A 23,540-nucleotide genomic window follows, 5' to 3' on the forward strand; every position below is an offset into this window, starting at 1 on the left:
TGCTGTTACTTCCTGCAGCTATATGATGCTGCTAATAAACTAAAGTACATCATCTTCCTCTTGTTAGGCTCCTGACAGCTGGAATCATGCAGCCACCTCAGCTTATCAGTCCTGCAGGGGAATCTGTGTATTTGCATTCGGGAGGCTGCAGGATCTCTGGGGGCCAGCATGTAGAAATACAGCATGGTGGGAGAGCAGTGATCACAGAACCTGCTCATGCTGCCGTCACTTCTGTAGATGTGCTGAGAGGTTTAAAAACAATAGATGTGTAAACATCAGGCCTGCATGGACAGCACTGCAGCTTAACAGTGAGAGCATCAGAGCATGAGAGGCAATGGCGGAAGATGTTTTTATTCGACATTCATAGAATAATACCAAACTATTGAGTCAAAGTCCAAGTACGGAGAATACATTTCTCACAGGCTCAAAATCCAGTAAAAAAAAAAATTAAATCAACCTTATTTTCAGCACAGTGACTGAAATCATTCTGACTTTATTATTCAATTACAAAATGTAAAAACATCTTTCTCTTCTCATTCTTTCTTTTTATCTGACCCTGAAACTCTCCAGTCAGAAGATCTCACATGATCCTAAAGGATGTTTTTTTACTGATTTTGCTTATGAATGTATGAAAAGTCATTCACTGCTGACAGAGTGTCATGTTACGTGAGACAGATAATCTGCTCAGACTTGACTGCCCTTAAAGAAACATGTGCGTGTAGAAACTTGCTCCCTGAGAGTCCTGCTGGTTTCTATTTGTGAATGAACGTTTCCTGAACGCTGCACAGCCTCAGTTCAAAGGAATCAGTAACATTCACACACACCCACATGTGCTCTGATCAGCTGTGTTTGCTGTAATCAGTCCTCCTCTACATGCTGCTCAGAGAGATCCCTCCCGATGTAACTTCAACCCCAGCAGTGTAGAACTCCTCATTGTGACCCAAACACAGAGTGTGACTGTGGCCAACAGGGCACTTCAGCAGTTCATCACATTAAAGACACTTTCCAGAGTTATCGTCACCTCTGTAGTGAAAGTACATCATGTTTGTTTGTTGCCTGACCTGCAGTTTAAAGTCAGACAATCACAACTCTTATGTCTATTATTATTAATGCACGTCATCCTATGAGAGCACTCACTGGACTTATGGAACCCAGACGTATGACATCTGATATTATTTTCATTTCAACTGCAGCATACAACTCTGCACATAAAGAGGGCCGAGGCTAGTCCCCTCTCCTCCTCCAGTAGAGGAATGTTAAGGCCTGATGAGTAAAGGTCACTTATATGTCCTTTGACAGCACAGGGTTGCATTAGGTCTCTTCAGTGTTCCAGCCACAGGAACAGGAACAGCCAGGTGCTTTGTTAGCTTAGCTCTGATCTGCCTCTCTCTCTCTCTCTCTCTCTCTCTCTCTCTGAGAGATTCAGCAATAAAGGCAGAAAAGGAGCGAAGATCTAAGAAACAGCATCTACAGGAGCCGCCCTTGCCCTGCTGAGATGAGCAGGATACATGAGCACTCAGAACAGGAAGTAAAACCCCGACTCATACGCGTCTTTTCATTGAAACAACAGCCTGACATGTTGCTAAAGCTTTGATAAAGTCTGTGCTCTAGTAGCGTATAAGCAGGTAAGCTAGCTACAAGTTAGCTAGCTGCCCTCAATGCACATCCATGCACCTGTCAGGTCAGAAGGTCGCTGCTGCTCTCAAGATGCCACAGAGCTGAACAGAAAATGCTCTCTTATCATTTCTACACCATCAGTCAGCCAGGGGACACCAGGAGACAACACATTTGACCATTTAATGTCAAATCATTATTTTCTTTTGGTTTCCATGATGGTAGTGAGGATAAAGCACCACAATATGTTAAAAATCCAGCACATCTAGATTTCAAGAAATATACAGTATATGATCAAAAGTGTGATATGGCAGACGTGCAAAATGTGCAACGCTCTAGTTTTTTGATAAAAAGGTCAAATGTGACAAACAGCAATCATAAGGCCGTCCTGAAGTGATGCAGAGATCACCTGGGCTGTGACATCATCAGGATCCACCAATCGTCACTCAAAATATCACTCAACATAAACACAATGTGATTTTCCCTGTACTGTGCATCCATATTCCTAATCAAACAGGCATTTTCTAAACTTCCCTGACTTTGTCCGAACCTTACACCTGTTTCAATGTTTATTTGTCAACCTGTTCAGGTGTTTCATGACAGACTTTCCTTTAACCTGGCCCGGTGGCTGAGGCCGGTGTGATCCTGACAGCTGAAGATTTCAGCAGAACTCAACCTGAAGCACATCTTTTATCAACACTCTGCTCCCAGCCTATATTACACACTTTTACACACCTTTCCGCCTGTTTTGGTTTCCTGACAGATGCAGTCGTCTCTCATCAGCTTTGTTTCCAGCAGCAGAAGTTTCTCTGATAAATCTACTGCACACCTGCTCAGCAGCACACTGACACAGGTCGAGAGCAGCTGGTGGAGCTTTCAGCAGCCGAGGAGACAGAAACTGAAAGTGTTTCAAGAGGCTCTCAGAGGAAGAAATCAGGATTGATATTTACAAATTGATTCTCATTGACAGTAAATAGAAACCAGCACTCAGTGGGTACTGTGGTTCGTGCAGACGTCAAAGATATTATCAGTAAACATGGAGAGAAGTGGGAGATTTAAACATCAGTGGAGAGTGTGCTTCAGTTCAGCAGAGAGAGACAAAAATAACTCTTGTACAGAAGCAGGGTGTTTTTTGGTGTCAGTGTGGACCGGACATCTTCACACATCAATTCTTATCGATTTTCAAAATCACTGTGGATTTTAATCGTTCATAGATTTTACTTGATAAAGGTTAAAACTTGTTTGCTCAGACTGCACAAAAAGCAGTGCTGTGATGATATCAGAGGGCGGGGGACATTCAGATGTTACCACGTGATGGTGTGGTCTTTGTGACAGTGACAATACTGCTTACAACATAAAAATACAGAGAAATATATATATCATTGTAACCATTGTGATACACATCTTCAGGTTTCTGCCAATACTCAGCCCTCGTGGATATAAAAAGAAGAAACGTATCAGGTGCATGAGCCAGGACGGCGACAGACTAAACAACCCTTTGTGTGCGGCCTGCACACTTTGCAGAAAAGTCACTTACAGAGGAGGACAGTGGAAAAGATGGGACCAGAACTGTGACGACTGTAACTACAGTAACTAATGATAACAGCTATGTGGCCGTCATCATCAGTGAAGAAGTCAGCGTAGCCTCCAGGTCTGAAAAGCTAGCCAAACAGCTGAGAAACTGATGTTTTTTAGTTCATATTTTATGATGTGGGCATAAACAAACAAAAGTCCATTTGTCTATGAAGGCAGATATCTGTAAAGTACAAATACAGAAATTATCTGTGTCACATGTGGAGCCACAGGCAAGAAGAAGAAATACAAACCTTTAACATTTACTTCAGTTAGCCTAATCTACAGTGTCACCACATGTTCTGTGTGTGACACAGTGTGACATAGACTATTATCTAATATTTATGAGTGATTTCATGTGCACAGTGCAGACATTAGTTATGTTATACTCAGTATGTTGAGCATGCAGACCTTCTGCTAAACTAAATATCACTCCTGTCTGTTGGACGGCTGCAGCCTGGACATGTAAAAGCTATCACATTATTTCACAGTGAAGTCATGTTCGAGCTGCAGCCAAAAGAGCATGTGAGAGAGGCAGTGACTACAGGAGAGATTTGTGTAGCAGGACTCTGAGAGAAGTTCACTACATTTGACAAACAGGTGTTCATCTGATCTGCTTTACACTTTTAAAGTCTGACTTTAACTAAATTCATCAAACAATGATGTCCACACTGCACAGAGCACTTTTGGGTTTGTTGATGGTGTTTGTGAAATACCGTATTTAACATTCAGTTATTTATCTAGTTATACCATAATTGTAATATTAAAGGTGAATTTAGTCACATAAAGCAGAAAGTATTACTAATAACAGTGATGTGTTTATGTTTGGGAGTGGCATCAACATGCAGGGTAACTTGTTGGAGCTGAAATAGACTTTAAAGCTGTTCTAGTGGCTGTAATTCAGACTAAATAAAATGTCAGTTCAGCAGAAAAATCTGAATGGAACCGAGCAGACTTTGTTTTGGGTCAAAGCTGATTCGTGTCACGACAATAATTGTATTTCACCGTAACGTTATGTATCTGTGTCTGACTGTAAAAACACTTAAGCACACTCTGGTAGGAACATATTTACTTGGGAAGTCACAGTTTATATTCCCACATGGTCAAACTGTACGGAAAAAAGTCCTTAAATAAGAGCAGAGCACACCGTACCTCTGGGCTACATGGTCCTGCAGTTCCACGGCTCCTAAATCCAGGTCAGAACATTAGAATATTCCATGTTTTCAAGGTTTTTAAAACATTAACTAAAACTGAGGTTAGTTAGTCCTCAAACAATCACATCCACAGTTTATTAAAGCGTCTTAGCGGTTAAATCCGAGTGGGAATAAAGTAGAGCAAAGCTGCAGCCTGAAAAAAAAAAAGAGTCTCCGGACTTTTAAACTCCATCCAGCAGATTCACACAGCAGGATAACTGATCACAGCAGCGGAACATGTCTGTGTTCGCTTTCATTAAAGTCCAGTGGGTCTGTTTTTGTCCGCGGGCATCAGAATCATCCTCACCGTTTGTGATGAGCTTCATTCGGCCGCGGAGTCTGTCTGCGGGCGGAGGGCGGAGCCAACATGTCCACAGAGTGGTGAGGAGGCGATTTTCTCTGTAGTACTCCGCCTCCAGACATCTCTGCTTCCTCCCATACAAGTAGACCTCTGGCCCCGCCCACACCCAGGACGTATAGCCCCGCCCACATCCAGGACATAGTGCTTCGTTCAGGACCAGTGGGAACAGCGGATGCTCCGTTTTTGAGCTCTTAATTTAAAAATACTAAAATATTCTCAGATATTGATAGAATGTGTTTGTTCTGAGAAAAGTAAAGTCAAATTATCTGTCAAATATTTTAAGGGTCTTTTCAAGATTATTTTGGTTATATATAGATTATTTCTTTAAGAGGCTGACTGGTTTGATTATTTTTTAGAAAAAAGACTCATTGAAGTTTATATGAACATTGATATTGACTTAAAAAAAGATCGTTATAACATGAAAATATCTTGTTATAACAATAAACATTTAGAAACGACTACATTCACAAAATACAAACTGACTGAGAAGAAAATCCATTTAAAAAAAGAAATCAGATACTTTATTGAAACATGACAGGGACTGAAGAATAAACGGATAAAATCTGTTAGGATATGAATTTAAATCAGTTGGATGGCATTCTGATGGACAGATAACAGCTGGAGTCTATTCCAGCTGTCACTGGGCGAGAGCTGGGGTACAGCCAGACCGATCACCTGTCAATCACAGGGGTGACACACAGAGACATACAACCTTCCACGCTCACATTCACACCTATGAGCAAATAAGAGTCACCAGTGAACCTAACGAGCCTGTCTTCGGACTGGGGGAGGAAGCCGGAGAACACAGAGGGAACCCATGCGTGCACAGGGAGAACATGCAGACTCCACACAGTAAAAACCCACTACATCTGAACTGGGATTCAACCACTGTGCCGCCCTGCTTTAAATCAAGTGGATTCAGGCGTGGCTGAGATATCACACTCACAATATTTGGAGAGAAAGATGTTTCGTAACGACAGCATAATGTCATAATAACGTTCCTCTTTGACCGTTTCTGTAAAAAAAAAAAGATGTTTTATCCCATAACACACAGATTGTGCTTAATTTAGTCATAATCCAAATATGAATTTTTAAAGTTAAAACGTGAGATATTATAGTGATTTTGACCTTTGACCTTTAACAGAAATCTAGTCTGTTCGTCTTTGAGTTCAAGTTCAAGATTTTCCCTCAGGGTGTTTCTGTGGTATTGTGTTTAGAAGAACGAGACAGACACACATCCCATCACATAAAGCTTCAGGCTGTGTTTGCATGAAGTCACAGTAATGTAAAGCTGTAACACAACTGTACTTTTACAACACGTATGAATAGGACACAGCGGGACATCTTCCCTTTCCAAGCAGCTGATTTGTCTCACAGATGTGTGTCTGGTCCACAGTCAGCAACTGTGGTGCCAACATAACTCAGATTTGCCCCTGTGATAAAAATGTGTTAAAGAAATGATAAATAAATATGAGGATCAACATGTTTCTCATTAAATGTCCTTTAATCAGTTCAGACAAACATGGTTTCCATTTGATGTTCCTTCACAGCAAATGAGGAGCACAAAAGGACTGAATTATTTTATATAGTAAATAAACTGTATCACATGAAGTCCACAGTACATTTAGCATGCTATTATATTGTAATAAAGAAGTTAGGCTACACGCTCAGTCAGCATTAAGGCAATCAATCCAAGACAAATACAGACATTTATTTTATGGGGAAAAATGTTCACCAAGCAATGACTGACTGCACATGAGTGACAGAGCTGAGTGCAGAACCCCAGCAGCCCTCCTCGTCCTGCACAGCCTGAGGCTAAAACACACTCCTATATTTATCTGTAGTTACAGATAAGGTGTTGCTAGACACCCTGTACATACATTAAGGTTCTATTTTTCTATGTTTCATATAAATCCATTGCATTCACAGCTGATTTTGAGGTGAGGGAGGTTACTGCATGAAATTAAACCTTTTGATGTGGGTTTTTGTCATCTTTTGTGCAGTGAGCATGCAACACTTCAGTCTAATGAAGCCTGAATTTGCAGATGAGATACCCGACAATAATTTCACACTGAGCCTTCGACCACACAGAGACAGTACGTAGATTAATTCTCTATCTTAGAATAGTACGTTGGTATGTTAGATGTACAACCAGGTCAGTGATGCAGCCCAGTTGACCATCTTCTGTACAGATCAGATGATCACATAAAGGCTCTTCCTCCCATAACAATATAACAATAGTGAGGATTTCCTGAGTACAACACAGAGTGAAACCTGCTTTTTTATTTTTAGTGTGTATCTTTATATACAGTATGAGTGCAAATAAACAAAAGCTGTTGTGTTACTGGCCTAAAGGACAGATGTTAGCAGAATTATTTGAACAGGCTATCTTTCAAAAATCTGACTTTTTTTTAAACTTTAAAATAGAACTTTAAATGAGCTTGCTCCAGCCTTCTTCAGAGATCTTTTTTTTTGTTTCTTTACTTTTCTGTTCCAGACAGATCACTAAGGTCCACCACCACTTTCTTTAAAATATGCCTTATTTGTCCCATAAAAGTACCAGTGAAGGCATCTTCCGTTTTTATTAACCTAAACTAAAGAACTCTGCCTCTGAACATTAGAGTGGAAAACTGTCTGTGTATTTAGATGAACATTAAAGATTTACCTTTTTATTCTTGCTCTTTATTTGGAGTTATGTTGTAGCCTGAGTGTGAGTTTATTCATATTGAGGGTCTGACTGCACTGACATAACAGTAAGAGCTTCAGTGTTATCGTGTGACTCTGGTGGTTATTTGCTTATGAAATGTGCTGAGGTGGCATTTATCCTGCCTCATAGTCACTGGATCCTGTCTGCAGGTTATCTCGGCCTCTACCTGCTGGATAAGTCGGGTACCACACTTACCACACGCCGCCATATTAGACAGACATCATCCAGCGTTATATGGCTGCGGTCGAGCTCCTGGAAAAGGACCAGTAATCCAGTTGACAAGTGTCCTCAGACAGCAGCTGTGACATCGTTTACACTTCAGGTAACTGCTGTATGGTTTCCCGTAAGTAACAGGTTCAGACATCTCGGGCAGAGCCGTCCGAGGCGGGTTGTTTCCGTCGTTGTTGAGCTAACTCGCCGGCAGACATGACTTCCCTCAGTCTGCGGAGCTCGGGCCTCGTGCAGAGGCGGACAGAAGCCTCGCGCCATGCCGCCGACAAAGACCGTCCGTCCGGCCAGGAGGAGCACGAGTCCCGGCGGGGAGACGAGCAGGACGACGACGACACCGGAGACTCCAAAGAAACCCGTCTGACCCTTATGGAAGAGGTGCTGCTGTTAGGACTGAAGGACCGAGAGGTAATATCTGATAAACCCGGATGAGTAGCTCAGTAAATGAAGGTAAACATTGACGTTAGGCGATGAGACTTTACCCAAAGCTAATGCTAGCTAGCTTTATTTACCTAACCAACATAGCTGTAGTTACCGTTAGCATCCGTGTTAGCCTTAATGCTAGCTAGCTTTATTTACCAAACCAACATAGCTGTAGTTACCGTTAGCATCCGTGTTAGCCTCAATGCTAGCTAGCTTTAGCTAAAAACAAGAATGGGCCTTTATCTCTATGTTGAGGAGGGATATTTTACATTTAACCAACAGTGGAGTTCGGTTATTGACCTTAGGTTTGGTCTTGTGACAGTCTTTCTTGTGTTAATCATTACCTCATTACTTTAGCTGACAGGATACATACTGTCTCTTTTTTTAAAAAACACATCACAGCAGAGGTTATAAGGGGTTGTAAACCCAGAAATGTGTAGAGCACAAGTGAAAACTAATACTTACTACAATAATAAAACACTCCTGTGGCTCCATCAACACAGCACAAGTGTGGAAACGTCTGTCATTGAGATGTTGCAAATATGACATGAATTCAAGTTGTTAAATACAGTGTGCAGGAGGCTTCTTGCATCTTTGAATCCAACAACAACACAATTATATAAGCAGTCTATTTAACAGGGAAATCCATTCAAAACAAATCTGTGACAGGTTCACTGCAAATTACCAATGTCGACATATTCAAATTTTCTCTCTATATTACAGTTGACGAACATATTTCATGCTTAAAACCAAAGCTGATACAGCACTGGAGTGGAGACCTGAGGCTCCTTATCACAATTATACACCTAACCAATATTTGCATTTTGCACTAAGAAGTCTCCACGCCTCCACCTGCAGACAGACTCGGTGAGGTGATGAGACGTGTTTGATCTGAACCATGATAGCTTCATTTGGCTTGCCCTGCATGTAAAGTTTGATTTAATTATTTAGTCTTCGGAATGACAAACAGTTTGGACAATGCAGCGCGTTCTAACATCAAAGCTGGATGTTTAAAGTAACCGCGAGCCCTTTTGGTTTTGCTGCATCAACAGGTTGCTTTTGTGTCAACGTATATGAGACCCTAACTCAAATGAATTTGAGTCCGATTCTCAACATAGTTTCATAAAGCTGCTTCAGTTTAATATCTAAGTGACAGATGGAATGAAACTGTCTTACTTACTTTTATGATGGAGAACCATGTTCAGTTTGACCATCGGGTGTTCAGCTGATAACCAGTCTCGTTCCAGTTAGCCCACTTGTTATTAAGTACGGATTTGTTGTAGTTGCATGGACCCTCCTTTATCTGTTGTGTGTTTTCATGACATAGGGCTACACCTCCTTCTGGAACGACTGCATTTCCTCGGGGCTGCGTGGCTGCATGCTGATTGAACTGGCCCTGCGAGGACGCCTGCAGCTGGAGGCTTGTGGCATGAGGAGGAAAGGTCTGCTGGCCAGAAAGGTGGGACACAAACATCTGATTTTACTGCATGAATAATTATTCTGTTTTTACCTTTCTCACCCTGCTGGTGCTCTTCTGCTTTTTTTTTAAGGCCTTAATGACAAATTTGAGTATTTTAAAACCTAGGCCCTGTTTTAAAGATGTTTGGTCTGGATCTGTAAAAGCTACTAAAATCGCTCTCCTCGAAGACTTCACCAGACTTCACTGACAAAAAGGAACTTGGTCTTTGGTCTGAAAGTTGACAAACAATCAAACAAATTTCAGTCATGTTAACAGTATTGCTTCCCACAGTTTAAGGTTTGATTTGTGCTCCTTTCATCTCTTCATGCTGTCATCTCCTGCAGTGGTTTATAGCACCTGACTGAAAACGTTATCTCACTGAAACGATTCCTCCTCTTTTGTAGCTTGTTTTATAACCAGAAGTGTGATGTATTTGACTAAACAAACCATTTATAGGTGTTAGCCTGGGCGTCTGCAATATATACATTAGAGAAAGTAATTGACAGACATGTCAATTAAAAGTTAAGTAATCTGCAAAGCACACAATGAACAGTCAGCTGTCAGTAGTTTAAGTGTTTGAATGTCGGTGAGCGACGTGAGCAGAGCCTCAATGAATGAAAAGAAAAAGGTCATTGTCCAACAGATAACTCCACCTTATTACAGACTGTCTTCATTCTGATTAAACCTGCAGGTGATCTGTAAGTCAGACGCTCCGACAGGTGACGTCCTCCTGGATGAAGCTCTCAAACACATCAAAGACACACAGCCACCGGAGACGGTGCAGAGCTGGATCGAACTTCTCAGCGGTGAGTTCAGCATCTTCACTTGGCAAAGATTAATCAATAGTCCTTTGAAGCCAAAAGACTGAGAAGAAACTAAAAAATCTGAAGATTATGTAATTATGACTTTATACTGTGAATGAGCCACTTTGGTCTGCTAGCAAACTACAGAATAATTTATACAAGGTGCTGTGTGGTGGGCTGCACAGAACCCTGAACTAAGTTTTTATAAACATGCGGACAGTGAGACATGAAGCATCAAACTGTGCACCCTAGCATGCAGACATCCTGTAGAGGCTGAAGCTAAGCTATGCTAGGCCTTCTTTGATCCTTGTTAGCTTAAATACCTGCTGATTCCATCAAATACTTTTAAGTATTTGACTTCTGGTCATTCAGTTGGATCAAGGTGAGGAGAAGAGACACTGAGACAGAGCCACAGTATTTAGTTTAATAAACCTTTTCCTCTCTGGCAGACTTATGAGCCTAAATGAATCCCCTGACATGCTCATCTCTTGTGTCTTTTGATAGTTACAGGCATTGAGTCAGCTTTTAGGCACTTGGTTGCACGATAAGATGCTGATATTTGGGAAATGCTGACTTCTAGATAGATAGATAGGTAGATGGATGTAGCTTATTGATCCCAAACTGGGAAGTTGTGGCGTTACAGCAGCAGGTTGTCAATGCGATGCTATAAAAAGCCACATTCTGAGAAATTAAAATATAATATGTTGTACAGTAGTAGTTCATTATCAAATTCCAAATTCTCTCCATGTTTTGCACAGCAGAAATCATAAGGCCCTACAGGTACTGTGTTTGAAATTACATTTCAAACAGAGAAAAGTGATGTTTGAAAAGAAGCTGTGAATTATTTCTGCTTCAGTACAAAAACAGACAAACTCTTTGTCTCTCTCACATCGGGAAAACTCAGAGAAGTGACAGTCGCTGCTCAGTCTTTTCAAAGCAGCTTAAGTGAGTTTTTTTATGCCACTTGTGAGGATGAAAAGTGTGATGTCACGTGAAAAAGAGAGTTCACTGGACACCCTCTATCAGAGACAGTATGTTAGTGTGGGCCAAACGCTGTAGTGTGTGAGAAACCGGTACTGACTGTGTGCTTTCCGTTGTCTTTGTAGCATCACCTCGGTACAGATGAAGATGGTCAGGTCAGCTTTTAGTGCCGGCTTTAACTGTATCTTGTTTTGTCGTCTGCTCTCAGGAGAGACGTGGAACCCTCTGAAGCTTCACTACCAACTGAGGAACGTGCGAGAGCGCCTGGCTAAGAACCTGGTGGAGAAAGGCGTCCTGACCACGGAGAAGCAGAACTTCCTGCTCTTCGACATGACCACACATCCTCTGACCAACAACAACATCAAGCAGCGGCTCATCAAGAAGGTCCAGGAGGCCGTGCTGGACAAGTGGGTGAATGACCCCCATCGAATAGACAAGCGCCTGCTGGCGCTCATCTTCTTAGCCCATTCCTCCGACGTGCTAGAGAACGCCTTCGCCCCACTGCTGGACGACCAGTACGACCTGGCCATGAAGAGAGTGAGACAGCTGCTGGAGCTGGAGCCCGAGGGTGAGAGCATGAAGGCCAACGCCAACGAGCTGCTGTGGGCCGTGGTGGCCGCCTTCACCAAATGAGGCTGCCGCACAGTGGACGGACTGCGGTGTGGCATTAAAGTGGCATTGAACGCTGGGGAGGGAATCAGACCCCAACATGGCGATTTGACTGAAGACAGTTCGCCTGCCTGGACTTTTGGATTGGGCTAAACTCTCTCTGTCCCTCTTTTTCTTTTCCTTCCTTCAAACTGTCCTCTCTGGTCCTTCCTGTCCCCCCATGCCTCATTTCTGTGTTCACTTTGCTAAAATAATAACTGGGTGCTTGATGGTGTGGATGGTGATGACATAAGTGAGGCTGAAATCAAGATGTCGATTCATATCTTCTTTCTTTCTGTCGGGTTTATCTGTGTTTCTTAGAGGTACAGTTTGTATGGCACAGGTCACACCTGAGAACACGCCTGTGATGGTACAGATCCATGTACAGGGTGGTGAGGCTGAACGGGAAGAAGCTGATGATCTTCTGCCAAATGTGACTGAAGAAAAGTACTGTGGTGGATCAGAGAGTTCACTACCTAACACTGAGTGCTGAACTAATATTGACTCAGTTGATGCCATCTTTCATCTGTTAAATAAACCTGCTCATCCTGTGCAGGGAGGCAGGGGGCTGGGGACTGTCCCAGCTAGGACTGGCCTGGGGGAGGGGTACTGGTTCCAGTTCACCTGACCCTACATGTGTTTGGACCGTCGCAGGCAGATAATCCAGACTCCTAAGAGAGATCCTTGCTGTATCTGAACTGATTTTCTGGCTTTAAGGTAACAGTGCTGACCGTCATTCCATCTCCTCTAGCCCGCTGTCGTGTGGGAGATCATTCATTTGTCAACAGGACAATAAGTGGAGACATCTATGGAAGCTAACAGTACACACAGTCCTGGAAGATGACTTGATGACTAATGACTTCAATTGCTTAAGGTGTGTTCACACAAAACGTGGTTAATATTTGGTGCAGTGCTATTACATGGAAAGTTCAGACATGGACCCAAATCATGTAATGCGACTGACGCAAACAAACGGCATTTCCATATTGGCAGAAAAATTTGAACTTGAGCTAGAAATTGCCGTAAAGAGGCCCATCAGCTCTGAGATTCTCCTGCAACCTGACATTGCAGAAACGGTCTAACCAAACTCCATTCAAAAAACAGTCATTTTAAAGTAGTGTTCTTGTCGTCTTGCAGACAGACCTGACAAAGCATGACTTTAGACTTGTTACAAACCTGCATCCTGATATAGTTATTTCAGCATCCTTTCAGCCTGTTTACTGTCATTAAATCTCAGTAACATCTGTTCATTTTGGCTTCATAGCGCTGTAGTAAGACAGATCTCAGCCCACGTGACTTGCTAGATACAGTGAAACTGCCTCTCAGCAGAGACAGATGGACAGGCGCTCCACAGCTGAAACAGAACGCCAGTAGCTGGTGTCCATCAGAGAAATCCTGGTACTAATCCGAGCTAACAGCTCATCACACTGGGCGCTGGTCAGCCTCAAGGAGCTGGAAGCAGCAGGAGAGTTCATCCAGACACAGCTCAGGAGGAGGAGGGGAGGTTAACCAGCTGTGTGGGAGGTTTTCTGACGTAACTCAAAGAACATTTTGTGTTTAACAAACATTAATTAACACAGGTGATGCTTTTGGTCTGAACACACCTTTAGACCTCAGGCTATAAATGTGAAACATCATGTGACTGACTCGTTTCCAGCTTTGTGTAAACATAATTGAATAATACTGAGTTCTGCAAACACGGTGGATTGATGAAATACAAGGTATGATGATGGAGGGCATATTAAGTGACAACAGGTCATACTGTTACTATACTAGTCAGTAATTTTTATTTGTGTTCTGACGTTAGTTTTGGTGGAGAACTCAGACTGGGATTATGTTAAATCTGGATGCACTCATAATGTGTGCAAACATAAACCAGGTAACATTCAGGGTCCCAGTGTGATAGCAAGTGAAAACGTCATGATGTTCCATGTCTGCTTGTGACACCTGGATAAGGAGGTAAAAATAAAACACTTCGTTGCACGGGTGGCTGGATGAGATCTAAAATATCTAAGTGGCAGAAACAAACTCAGGACGGCAGAGCCAGTCACCGCCAGCTTGCAAAATTCAAATCTAAAAGTTATTGGTGACTTTGAATAGAATCACAGATCAGGTTTGATAGAGTGTAAATGCATTTATAAGGATCTTTATTATTTTCTGCACTTGTGTTTCATCCTTGTCTTAATGTAGAGACATTTAAAACACCTTCAGGTCGTTCACTTGACACATTACATTAAATTTTATGTGAAGATAAACAAAGCGTTCTCCAGTCCAGGGAGAGGTCGGGATGCATTGAGCTTTCAAACAGACTGGAGCAGACACAGCGCTGTCGCAGCTCTCTCACACAGGAAGGCCTTCAAATCATCAGTGGAGGAAATGCTGAGACGACTCACATTAAGTCTGTCCAATCCTTTTTATTCCTGCATCACTGTACTAAGAGCTTCAGAGCACTCACTGCATCATACTAAACTTTACAGAAGGAAGCATTCAATGACCCTTCAGTGTTGATTGTTCCAAGGATTTTAACATCCACAGAGGTCTCCTCCTCTCTAAAACAAATTGACCCTAACCTTAACCAGCCAAAACACTGAATACTGCTTCACAGTTAGATATCAGTGTTTCTGCAATGGTCTTCAGGGTCTGTGGGTCCAACTTTAGCTCATTAACCAAAGTCCATCTAGGTAAATGACTGAAGTGACTTGAAACACTTTTTAACATCTGGCTGAAAGTCGGATGTAAAGGTACACTTTGTCTTACAGGTGAATGAGACTCGTGTAGACTGATAGAAGAGCTAGCTGCGACGCTAACCTGAACATAATGAACTTATTGTTTATATTGAACAGCAAAATCTGATTGTACTTACAATAACCAGAGTCAACTTTAGCCAGACATTGATGGGTTATAGTAATAATAATAATACATTGTATTTATAACAAAATACTATGTGTATAGTTATTATGAACTGTCTGTGACAATATACACAAAAACTAAAACATTGATACTTTATCAACACATGCACTGTGCAGTGTGGAGGTGAGAGGACTTTAATAACTGCTGTCCACAAACAGTCTGAGCAGTATCGTCATTCAGACACGGTCGAGTCAAGCGGCATACAAAAAATCAGCTGGTCCAGGGTAGTTTTAAGGTGTATTTCTCACTTTCTATGGGGCTAGGCTACCACTTTCCCTTTGCCTTCAGTCTTTATGCTAAGCTAGGCTAAACCTATCCCAGACCTGTCCCTGTAGTGGATTTTCCAACCATTCATTGATGCTTTAATGTTCACTCAGTCTGACCTTCTCTAACTGAATCATAAATTGTATCTTAAGAATAAAACCAGATAAATCGTTGAGACAGACTCACTGACCAAAGTGTGATCCGAATAGAGAAACGGTGGGCGCACATTCCAGGTGTTGGTGTATATACTTGTGTTTATTAACTGTCAGCTGCTCTGTCTCATAATGAAGCCTTTATCATCACACCTTGCTCTTAAATTCAGATTGCCTCGATTTTATTTCAAAGTTTGATTCACTTTTCTCTTTCTGTTGACGGGTCATGTGGCGGATCTGCAGCCTGACGTCCCCTCTGGTTGTTTCTGTTTTGTGTCAGCACTTGATGGATGTTGTGAAAGGCATCGCTCTGCCTCCTTCTGATCCTGTATGTAGCAACAGGCTGGGACTGAAGATGAGGGGACCTTCAGACTGAATTGAGAGATTATATGTGTCATCTAAATAAAGGGACTTCTCGTCTGTGTACTTTCTTTAACCCTGGAAAATAAACCAAGAGCTTGGAAGTGCCTAATCATACCACGCATTTTAGATTTATTTCAACTTATTATTCTGATGTTGTGGATACTAATTAACAAGGCGACCCGTGTCCTATCGGTAGATGTGATGTGTTTAATTTACTCCAGACTTTCCCGATTTCAAGGAGAGTTTGTCATTTAATCTGTACAAACTGACCATTATTTAACAACAAATACAAAACTTAAAGAGCACTGACATTTGAATTAACTTAAGTATTACAGCAGAATTGAATGACGAATACTTCTGACACGTTCACTGTAAAGTGTCCATCAGGTGTTCAGTCAGGTGATTTATTTTAAACAGGGAAATAAAAACTGATTTAATGTAAGAATTCTGACTTTTTATTTATTTTCCCAAGAAATTATTTTTCACTTTAAAAAAAAAAATTTTTTTTAGAAATGTTTTAAACTTTTTACACAATTCTTTATTTTCTATCCTGCTGATAAAGCCAGCCTTGTGAGATTACATTAGAATTCTGAGTTTAAAAAAATACTTTTGACACGGGGCTCTTTTATCAGACAGTCTGAGTGACTGATGGGATTAAAAGTATAAATGTTCACCAGATTCATCACCAAACAGCCCTACTGACCCCTGACCTTCAGGCTGCTGTTCTTTGATTTGATATGATTTTTTCTCACTGCCAACTAAGTTGTAAGTTATCCATGTAAACAAACTAGTATATGTTTTCACTGGGACAGTTCTACACTAGAGAAAAATAAAAATGGTAGAAAGTAAGTTAACTTTTGTCCAAGGTGACGTACATCTGAGAGTTAATATAACACAAGCAACGCTCAAGACAGGAGGGAACGAAGTCAGGAAGAGCCAACAGCTTCAGGTGTGATCGGACACTGGTGCTGACAGGCAGTGCACAGGGCGTTTTTTATCTGTGCCTTCAGTAAAATGTTAAGTGAAAACGGAGAGAAATGTACCTGCTGGATTCCTCAAATGTCCTGGAAAAATAAAACCCAAACATCTGCTAAGACAGATACCGCCAGAGTGATCCTTCAACTGCACACCGCTCCGAGTCACACAGCATCAGGTAACATGTTGTAGTTTAACATGGGGTGGGGCTCCTGACTGCCTCGCTGCATCTCTCAGCTTTTACCTTAACCACAGTAAATTAGCATCTTTACTGTAACTGTAGTGGCAGTCGTGCAAAGAATCTGTAATATATATTTTAAATGCTCCAAATGAACATGGTATACAAAAGCTGTCAAAAGGGAGACGAATGGAGAAAGATGTGTTCAATTCCCTTTATCTTAAGTGCACAATCACCTTGAAAACATGAAAATATCTCATGTAATATACGTACACGTAAACGGGAAGTAACGGATACAGAAGATGCTGTGTGTGTAAAACTGAATACTACATAACATATCTCAGTTTACGTCGACACAGAATGATCCCGTTGTATATAAAGCAGAAAACACCATCAGACTAAAGAGAAATATCAGTTTAATAAAGTAAATAAATGAGCAAACCAGAGCTGCAGATGAGGCAACGTGACCTGATGTATAACAGCTACTGTGATATTTAAATCTGTTTATTTGAGCACATATTTCACCTTTGACAGTGATACAATCAGTGAATTACAGCTTCCTTTCTAACAGGTGACCAAGAGGTGTTGGAAACACAGCAAAACAACCACATGTGGTACAAAGCAGGAACATGTTATTGTTCTTTTAACGGTCTGAGAGCTCGCAGGCTGATTGAAGACATGTTTGAAGTCCTTTATAACCAGAAAAACATCTCAGACGACGTTTGAACAGCTCTTTTAGTCTAAAGCAGGTGAGTAAATCCATCCACATGTAGTCGTACCTGCTGTTCTAAGGTTCTAACAAACAATAATAGAAAAATAGTGAAACAGTTTATGTGCTTCTGTAGGTCGGTATTATTATTCCTGCCTCATCAAACTACATTAAAGGACAGTATAATCTCTCACTGCTGCCTGCCTCTTCATTCATGTGTTCACAAACCATAACATCACTCATTCAATCCCTTTGACCTTGAGTTCATCTCGGACTCTGCTCAGGTAGTCAGGATCTGGGTATCCATAGCTGCAAACAGAAGAACAGAAACTCGTAGTCATAATAAGAACATACAGTTATAATATCAGTGTGCTTCAGCCCTGCAGTGTAACACATCATGATTACACTTCAGTGCATTGATAAGCTTCTCTGGCCATAAATACAAGGATGTAAAAAGTTCTGCATGTGTTCATGTGGCCTCAGCTGACCTCTTTGTTTGCATTATTCTGTTTAAATTGATTGAAAATAAAAACAGCATAGTTAGGGAAAAGTTACAAAACGTCATAAGCTTTGGGTTGTACAGATTGAAGACGCCAGAAAATGACATCACAATAAGAGACAATCCAAATGTAAAGGGTGGGGTTAGCTAATGAACACAAACACAATGTCGATTCTTACTGAGTTGGTCCTCCGTGTGTCGACGTTTTGTGGTGAATGTCGTTCCATGTGACCGTGTTGCTCCTGCCGCTGGTAGTGGATCGACCCACGGTGAAGATGAGTCTCTGATCGAAGGCTCGCTGCAGCAGCTTCAGGGTCCTTCTGCCCTCAGAGGAGTCTGGCAGGTACGCTTTGCGGGAGACACCGTCATACGGCTGCCCGGGGTTAGGATGCTCCTCCTGAACCCGAGAGAGGAAACAAAAAGACAACAGAAATAATCTTTAACAGACAAAAAACATTTACATTCCCTGTTTTTAAGAGCTCATATTTACTGTTACACTTGTAAAGGTTGATGTAAAGTGATCTGATATTACATAATTTAGATTTTAAATTATATGTTGTGAACAAAAAGATCATTAATAATTCAAATTTATTTTGACCAATGACTTATAAGAGTCCTGAGACAAAAACCATTCAGCCAAAGAAATGCATTACTGGTGCTTAATGGTGGCAAATGATCAATTTCCTGTCTGGTTCATTTGTTTGTTTTTTGTGTTACTTTGATGTAATATAATATTAATGGTTATTTTGGATCCAACACAGTATTTATGTGACACACAATCACAAAAACAAACTACAGATGGAGGCAGCAGGAGAGCAGCAGCTCCTGTGATCTGTCAGTTAAAATGACTGTTTCTTTCGATGGAGTCTGGTGTCTGTAAAAAAAAACCCAACAGAATTCCCTCAAGTGTTTCGCTGGGATGCTTCTGTTCATCCCAGGTGATTCCTGAGGCTCCATTCTACTGTGACACAGACTGTGAGATGACGTCAGCTGCAGGAGGAGTGGACTTTCAGTTTTTTCTATGATCAAAAGTGAAATTTAGATGGCCGTACCTTTTGGGTGCCACTTGGAATATAATACTGGATGATTAATGTTCCATATCTCTCATATCCGGGCAGAGATGAAGAGTCTTTGCTGACTTTCATGGTGCCTCCGTCAGGCTGTGTCCCCGTCAGAACGCCGTACAGAGTTCCACATGTGGGACACACTGGCTTGTACTCGAAGGCTCTTTTCAGACAGTCTCTGCAGAACGAGTGTTTGCACTTCAGAGTCTCTTTCTCTGCTGACTCCATTGTTTCCATACAGATGGGACACGCTTCTTCTGCAGGTTCTCTGCTGTGTTCAGGTGATGTTCTGCTTCTCTGAGTCTCTGATGGAGGTCTGTTCCCCGGGCTCCTGTTCGAGCTGGTTGTAGTTTGTGAAAGGAGCTCTTTTAATTGAGCCACGTGCACATAGTGCCCGGTCACTGTCACTTCCTGTTCGCTGCGGATAGGATTAAACAGCAGCTGTGTGAATCTCCTCTGCAGCTCTTTGAGCTGATGTGGACTCACAGGGACGGAGGCGGTCTGCAGGTCTGAGGCCGTTCTCTGGTAGAAGGTGATGAATCTCTGTCTGACGAAGTCGGCGTGAACAGAGGAGAGGAAGTCGTGACAAGGTCTGAAAGTGACCTGCACTGAGCTGCTGGATTTATCAGGCTGTGTTTTAATGACAAAAGTGTCCCCTGTGATTTTATTCAGCTGGTCTTCACACTTGTGTTGGATGTAGGCCATGACCTGACCGGACACATCCACACAACTGAGCTGAGCTGAGGGCCGTTCCTCTTGCCGACTGCTCGGTCTGTGTGCTTCAGGACTGGTCTGATCTCTCACGGCTAAGAGTTTGACTGACAGGGTCTCCATGGCCTCAAAGGTTCCTTCCACTTTGTAGCAGGAACCTTTACACTCAGTCCTGTACGACTGAAGAACCTTCTTTAACCTTCCAGGGTCTCTGAAATCAGCTTCATCAATGAGGAGGGTGACGTCTGTGATGAACTGCAACAAGACAACAGTTAGATATCTGCTACACACCGACATCTTACATAATGTGGGTCTCAGTTGGTCATTTCACCTCCTCCTGTGTGTTTGTAGAGTTTTAATGAATGCATCACTGCATCATTAAAGACAGAGAGCATATAGTAGGTCTGCTAATAATCTGTCAAAATACTGAAAACTGCTTATAGAGGTCTTATTGCTATCTTCAGCTTCAAGTGAATTTTAAACGTGTCTTTAACGTTTTACATCATTCGTTTTTTAGAAAATGGTCGGGCATCACATGTTGCTCAACATGTGATGCCCGACGATGCTTTCAGAGATCTTACGACTTTAACATTTTAACACCATCAGCCATCTCAGAGGCAAAAACAGGAAAAAACATGAGCAACCGGAAATATCTTAGATTAAACGACAGCAGTGGATTAGAAATCGCGGTCTTCTATTTAGAAGGTTATATACCCTAACCGGAAGTGTTTCAAAGTTATCATGCAAACTAAGCGCGTCTAACCGTCGCGGATAAACAGTCCCGCGGGCGTTTTCTTTATACGCTGAACAAACTCCTCCAAACAAACAAACAGACAAACAAATACCTCTCAGCTGATTCAGAAACAACAAGTAGCCTCGTGAAGAATCAGATCGATCACAGCTCTCCCGCACCGACTGTAAACCTCCCCCTGCTCTCGAGCCTCCTCCCTGCAGCCTGTTTGAGCTCCTTTAGTGTATTTATGTGTTTATATGTGTAATTTACCTCCATATCTCAGAGCTCCTCTCACTCTGCTGCTCCTCGGTGTTTGTCCAAACACAGAAACTGTTTAGTTTCACTTTCAGGCTTCTTTCAGTGTTTATCACGTGTCCTTCAGCGCCTCCTGCCGGTGACCAAGTTAATAAAAACTTTCAACAAACCTCAAATTTCCCAATATTAACACGAGTAAAAAATAAAGCATAAAAACGCAGCAGTCAAGTTTTAACGTGTTTAAATGCTTTGACCGAAATAACACATTTGTTCGGTGTAGAGAGAGAGAGATCACAGTCCAGACAGAAACATCACCTGACCGAATCTGACTGTAATGGTTGCCTCAGTGAAACGAAATGTTCCTTTATAGTCCATGAGCCAGGGGGTTGGTCATGCCAATTTTGAGGGACCATGTCTCATAGTGATTTTTATAAAGGTCTATGTCTCTAGTGTTGGAAAATGTATGATAGCATTGCAGCAATGGTAGCTTTCTATGTGCTATCACTCCTTTTTCATCTCTCCATCATTACAATTTTTTCATATTTTTTTGCCATTTTTCACATAGAGCCAATATAAAAGAGGCTAACCTACACAGAATATCATAAAGTCATATATCATTGTAAAGCTTACATTATATTCTATCTACCAGTCACATTTTCATGACGCTGGAGACAACAGAATTTGACCTTTGACCTCTAACGCTGTAACAGGGCAAATTCTGCATGCCTTTGCAAATGCCCTTTTAACTACCTTCATATTGATCTGATATGCATATGGATCACAAAAAGAGCTTTAAAATGATATATTACACGAATAACAACAATAACAAATGTATGTACTATGTACAATGTATGATGTACAAAATGCCATATTTATTTGTATGTAACATTTTCTTTTCTTTTTTTAGGGAATCATTGAGCATTTAGGCACAGTTAAAGCATTGTTTTATCGGTGGAAAATATCGGCAGAAAAAATCTGCCAATGCTGATATGTCATTTTCAAGCCATAATCTGCAGATACCAATAACGGGCTGATAATGTTACGCATCCTTAATTACAATGTTACAGTTTTATTTAGCTGACACTTTTGTCCAAAGCGACGTGCATCTGAGAGTTAATACAACACAAGCAACGATCAAGACAGGAGGGAACAAAGTTAGTAAGAGCCAACAAATCGCTTCAAGTGTGATCGGACACTGGTGCTGACAGGGAGTGCACAGAGCACAGCGCAGAGTGTAAAGAAGTACTTTTTTTTGTATATCATCATCATCAACAATATCAACAAGGTCAATATCATCATCAATATCATTAAGGTCAGAGGTGTTCATAAAGAGCTGGGTCTTTAGCTTCTTCTTAAAGGTGAAAGGGACTCCGCAGACCGAATGGAGTTTGGTAGCTCGTTCCACCACTGGGGGACTACTGAGGAGAAGAGTCTAGTTAGAGACTTAGGGCCCTGTTGTGATGGGAGTACCAGGTGCCTTTCATTAGCAGAGCGTAGTGGGCGGGACAGAGTGTATACCTGGATGAGGGCGTTCAGGTAGGCAGGAGCCGTTTTTGTTGCTGTTTTGTAAGCAAGCAACAGTGTTTGAATTTGATGTGAGCCGCAGCTGGGAGCCAGTGGAGGGATATGAACCAGGAGGAGATTCTGTCGGTGACTGACTGCAGGTGTTTAGTTATCAGACTAAAGAAGTAGTGCCTTGCCGCTTGTTCACCCGGTGAGAGAGCGACGAGCCGACATGTAACGGAAAAACTTAAAATAACCAATCTTTTCATCACTACGGTCCATTGTAATCTCTCTGGGGAAAAGCAGACAAATTCTGCCTCCTATTTACTGGCCGACGATTAAATAAATGTTTGATAAACACTGAACAGGCTAACAAGCAGCTATAGCGAGCACAGTATACCTGCTACTTATCAATACATATACATATATATCAATACAATAACACTAACATTTAACTCACTGAAAAGCTGGAGCTCAGACTTCTTGCACGGTCAGAAAGTTCCATAAATCCCACAGAGAGACAGATTATTTGTAAAAAATTTGAATGAAAAAATCCCCAAAAGGCTCCAACAACACAAACAGGTGAAGTTAAGTTCAGTGATGTGTCTGTGTTGACATCTAGCAGACAGCCAGCAGGATCTACCTGTCAAGTGACCCGACCCCAATTATTTAAGACTTAATATAATTAAAATGGGTGTGTTATAACAAAAAATTCACCATCGTACAGTTATCTTGAACAATAAAATTGGCTTTTAAAAACAAAACTGTTTTTTGTACCAGGCTGTAAACATGTTTTTTTCAGCTGTAAAAATTGACATTTTCCCACCTGCTGTAATGTTATTTCTTGTTTTCTGGAGCCAGCCTCAAGTGGCCACTCGAGGAACAGCGGTTTTTTGTACTTCCGCATTGGCTTCATTATTCAACACCGGAGGTTGCCGCTTGAGCATGCTCAGAAAGGTAGGGTCTGATCTACCTGATATTGTACAGGGCAAATCGACACGACTGAGCAATCAAGGCCACATGAACCTTAAAGGTTAGCTGGTCATCAATTATGACGCCCAAGTTCCAGGCAGACTTAGTGGGTATGAGTTCAGTTTGTCCAAGCTAGATGTTGATCTGTGGCTGGGATGACAAGGAGCTCAGGCTTGGATAGATTGACCTGAAGGTGGCTACTTTCATCCATTTAGCGATATCGGCAAGGCATGACGAGATCCGTGCCGAGACTGTAGTGTCGT

The 23,540-nt window shown here is 41.7% G+C and overlaps 2 protein-coding genes across 4 annotated transcripts; one reads left to right on the forward strand and one right to left on the reverse strand.

Annotated features, from left to right (window-relative positions):
• Positions 1-578: 578 nt before the first annotated feature.
• On the forward strand, positions 579-16,093 carry golph3a (golgi phosphoprotein 3a). 2 transcript variants are annotated; one of them, XM_069682496.1, is made up of 5 exons: positions 1,512-1,528; positions 2,204-8,083; positions 9,426-9,557; positions 10,249-10,363; positions 11,550-16,093. In XM_069682496.1, exons 2-5 carry the CDS (start codon positions 7,874-7,876, stop codon positions 11,972-11,974), a joined length of 882 nt encoding a protein of 293 aa, XP_069538597.1. In that variant the 5' UTR covers positions 1,512-1,528; positions 2,204-7,873; the 3' UTR covers positions 11,975-16,093. The 2 variants fall into 2 exon arrangements, with proteins under 2 accessions (XP_069538596.1, XP_069538597.1); XM_069682495.1 differs by having other exon boundaries at positions 579-8,083.
• A 1,158-nt stretch (positions 16,094-17,251) lies between these two features.
• On the reverse strand, positions 17,252-20,865 carry LOC138610666 (probable E3 ubiquitin-protein ligase DTX3). 2 transcript variants are annotated; one of them, XM_069683463.1, is made up of 4 exons: positions 20,818-20,865; positions 19,092-20,069; positions 18,219-18,436; positions 17,252-17,849 (listed from the first exon to the last, which is right to left on the reverse strand). In XM_069683463.1, the coding sequence occupies exons 1-4, from the start codon at positions 20,821-20,823 to the stop codon at positions 17,780-17,782; spliced, it is 1,272 nt and encodes a 423-aa protein (XP_069539564.1). In that variant the 5' UTR covers positions 20,824-20,865; the 3' UTR covers positions 17,252-17,779. The 2 variants fall into 2 exon arrangements, with proteins under 2 accessions (XP_069539564.1, XP_069539566.1); XM_069683465.1 differs by lacking the exon at positions 20,818-20,865 and adding an exon at positions 20,660-20,737.
• Between the last annotated feature and the right edge of the window lie 2,675 nt (positions 20,866-23,540).

Source organism: Semicossyphus pulcher, unplaced genomic scaffold (assembly GCF_022749685.1).
Source record: "Semicossyphus pulcher isolate SPU_LCO1_2020_fin unplaced genomic scaffold, fSemPul1.0.p SCAF_6, whole genome shotgun sequence".
NCBI classification, from domain to species: domain Eukaryota; kingdom Metazoa; phylum Chordata; class Actinopteri; order Labriformes; family Labridae; genus Semicossyphus; species Semicossyphus pulcher.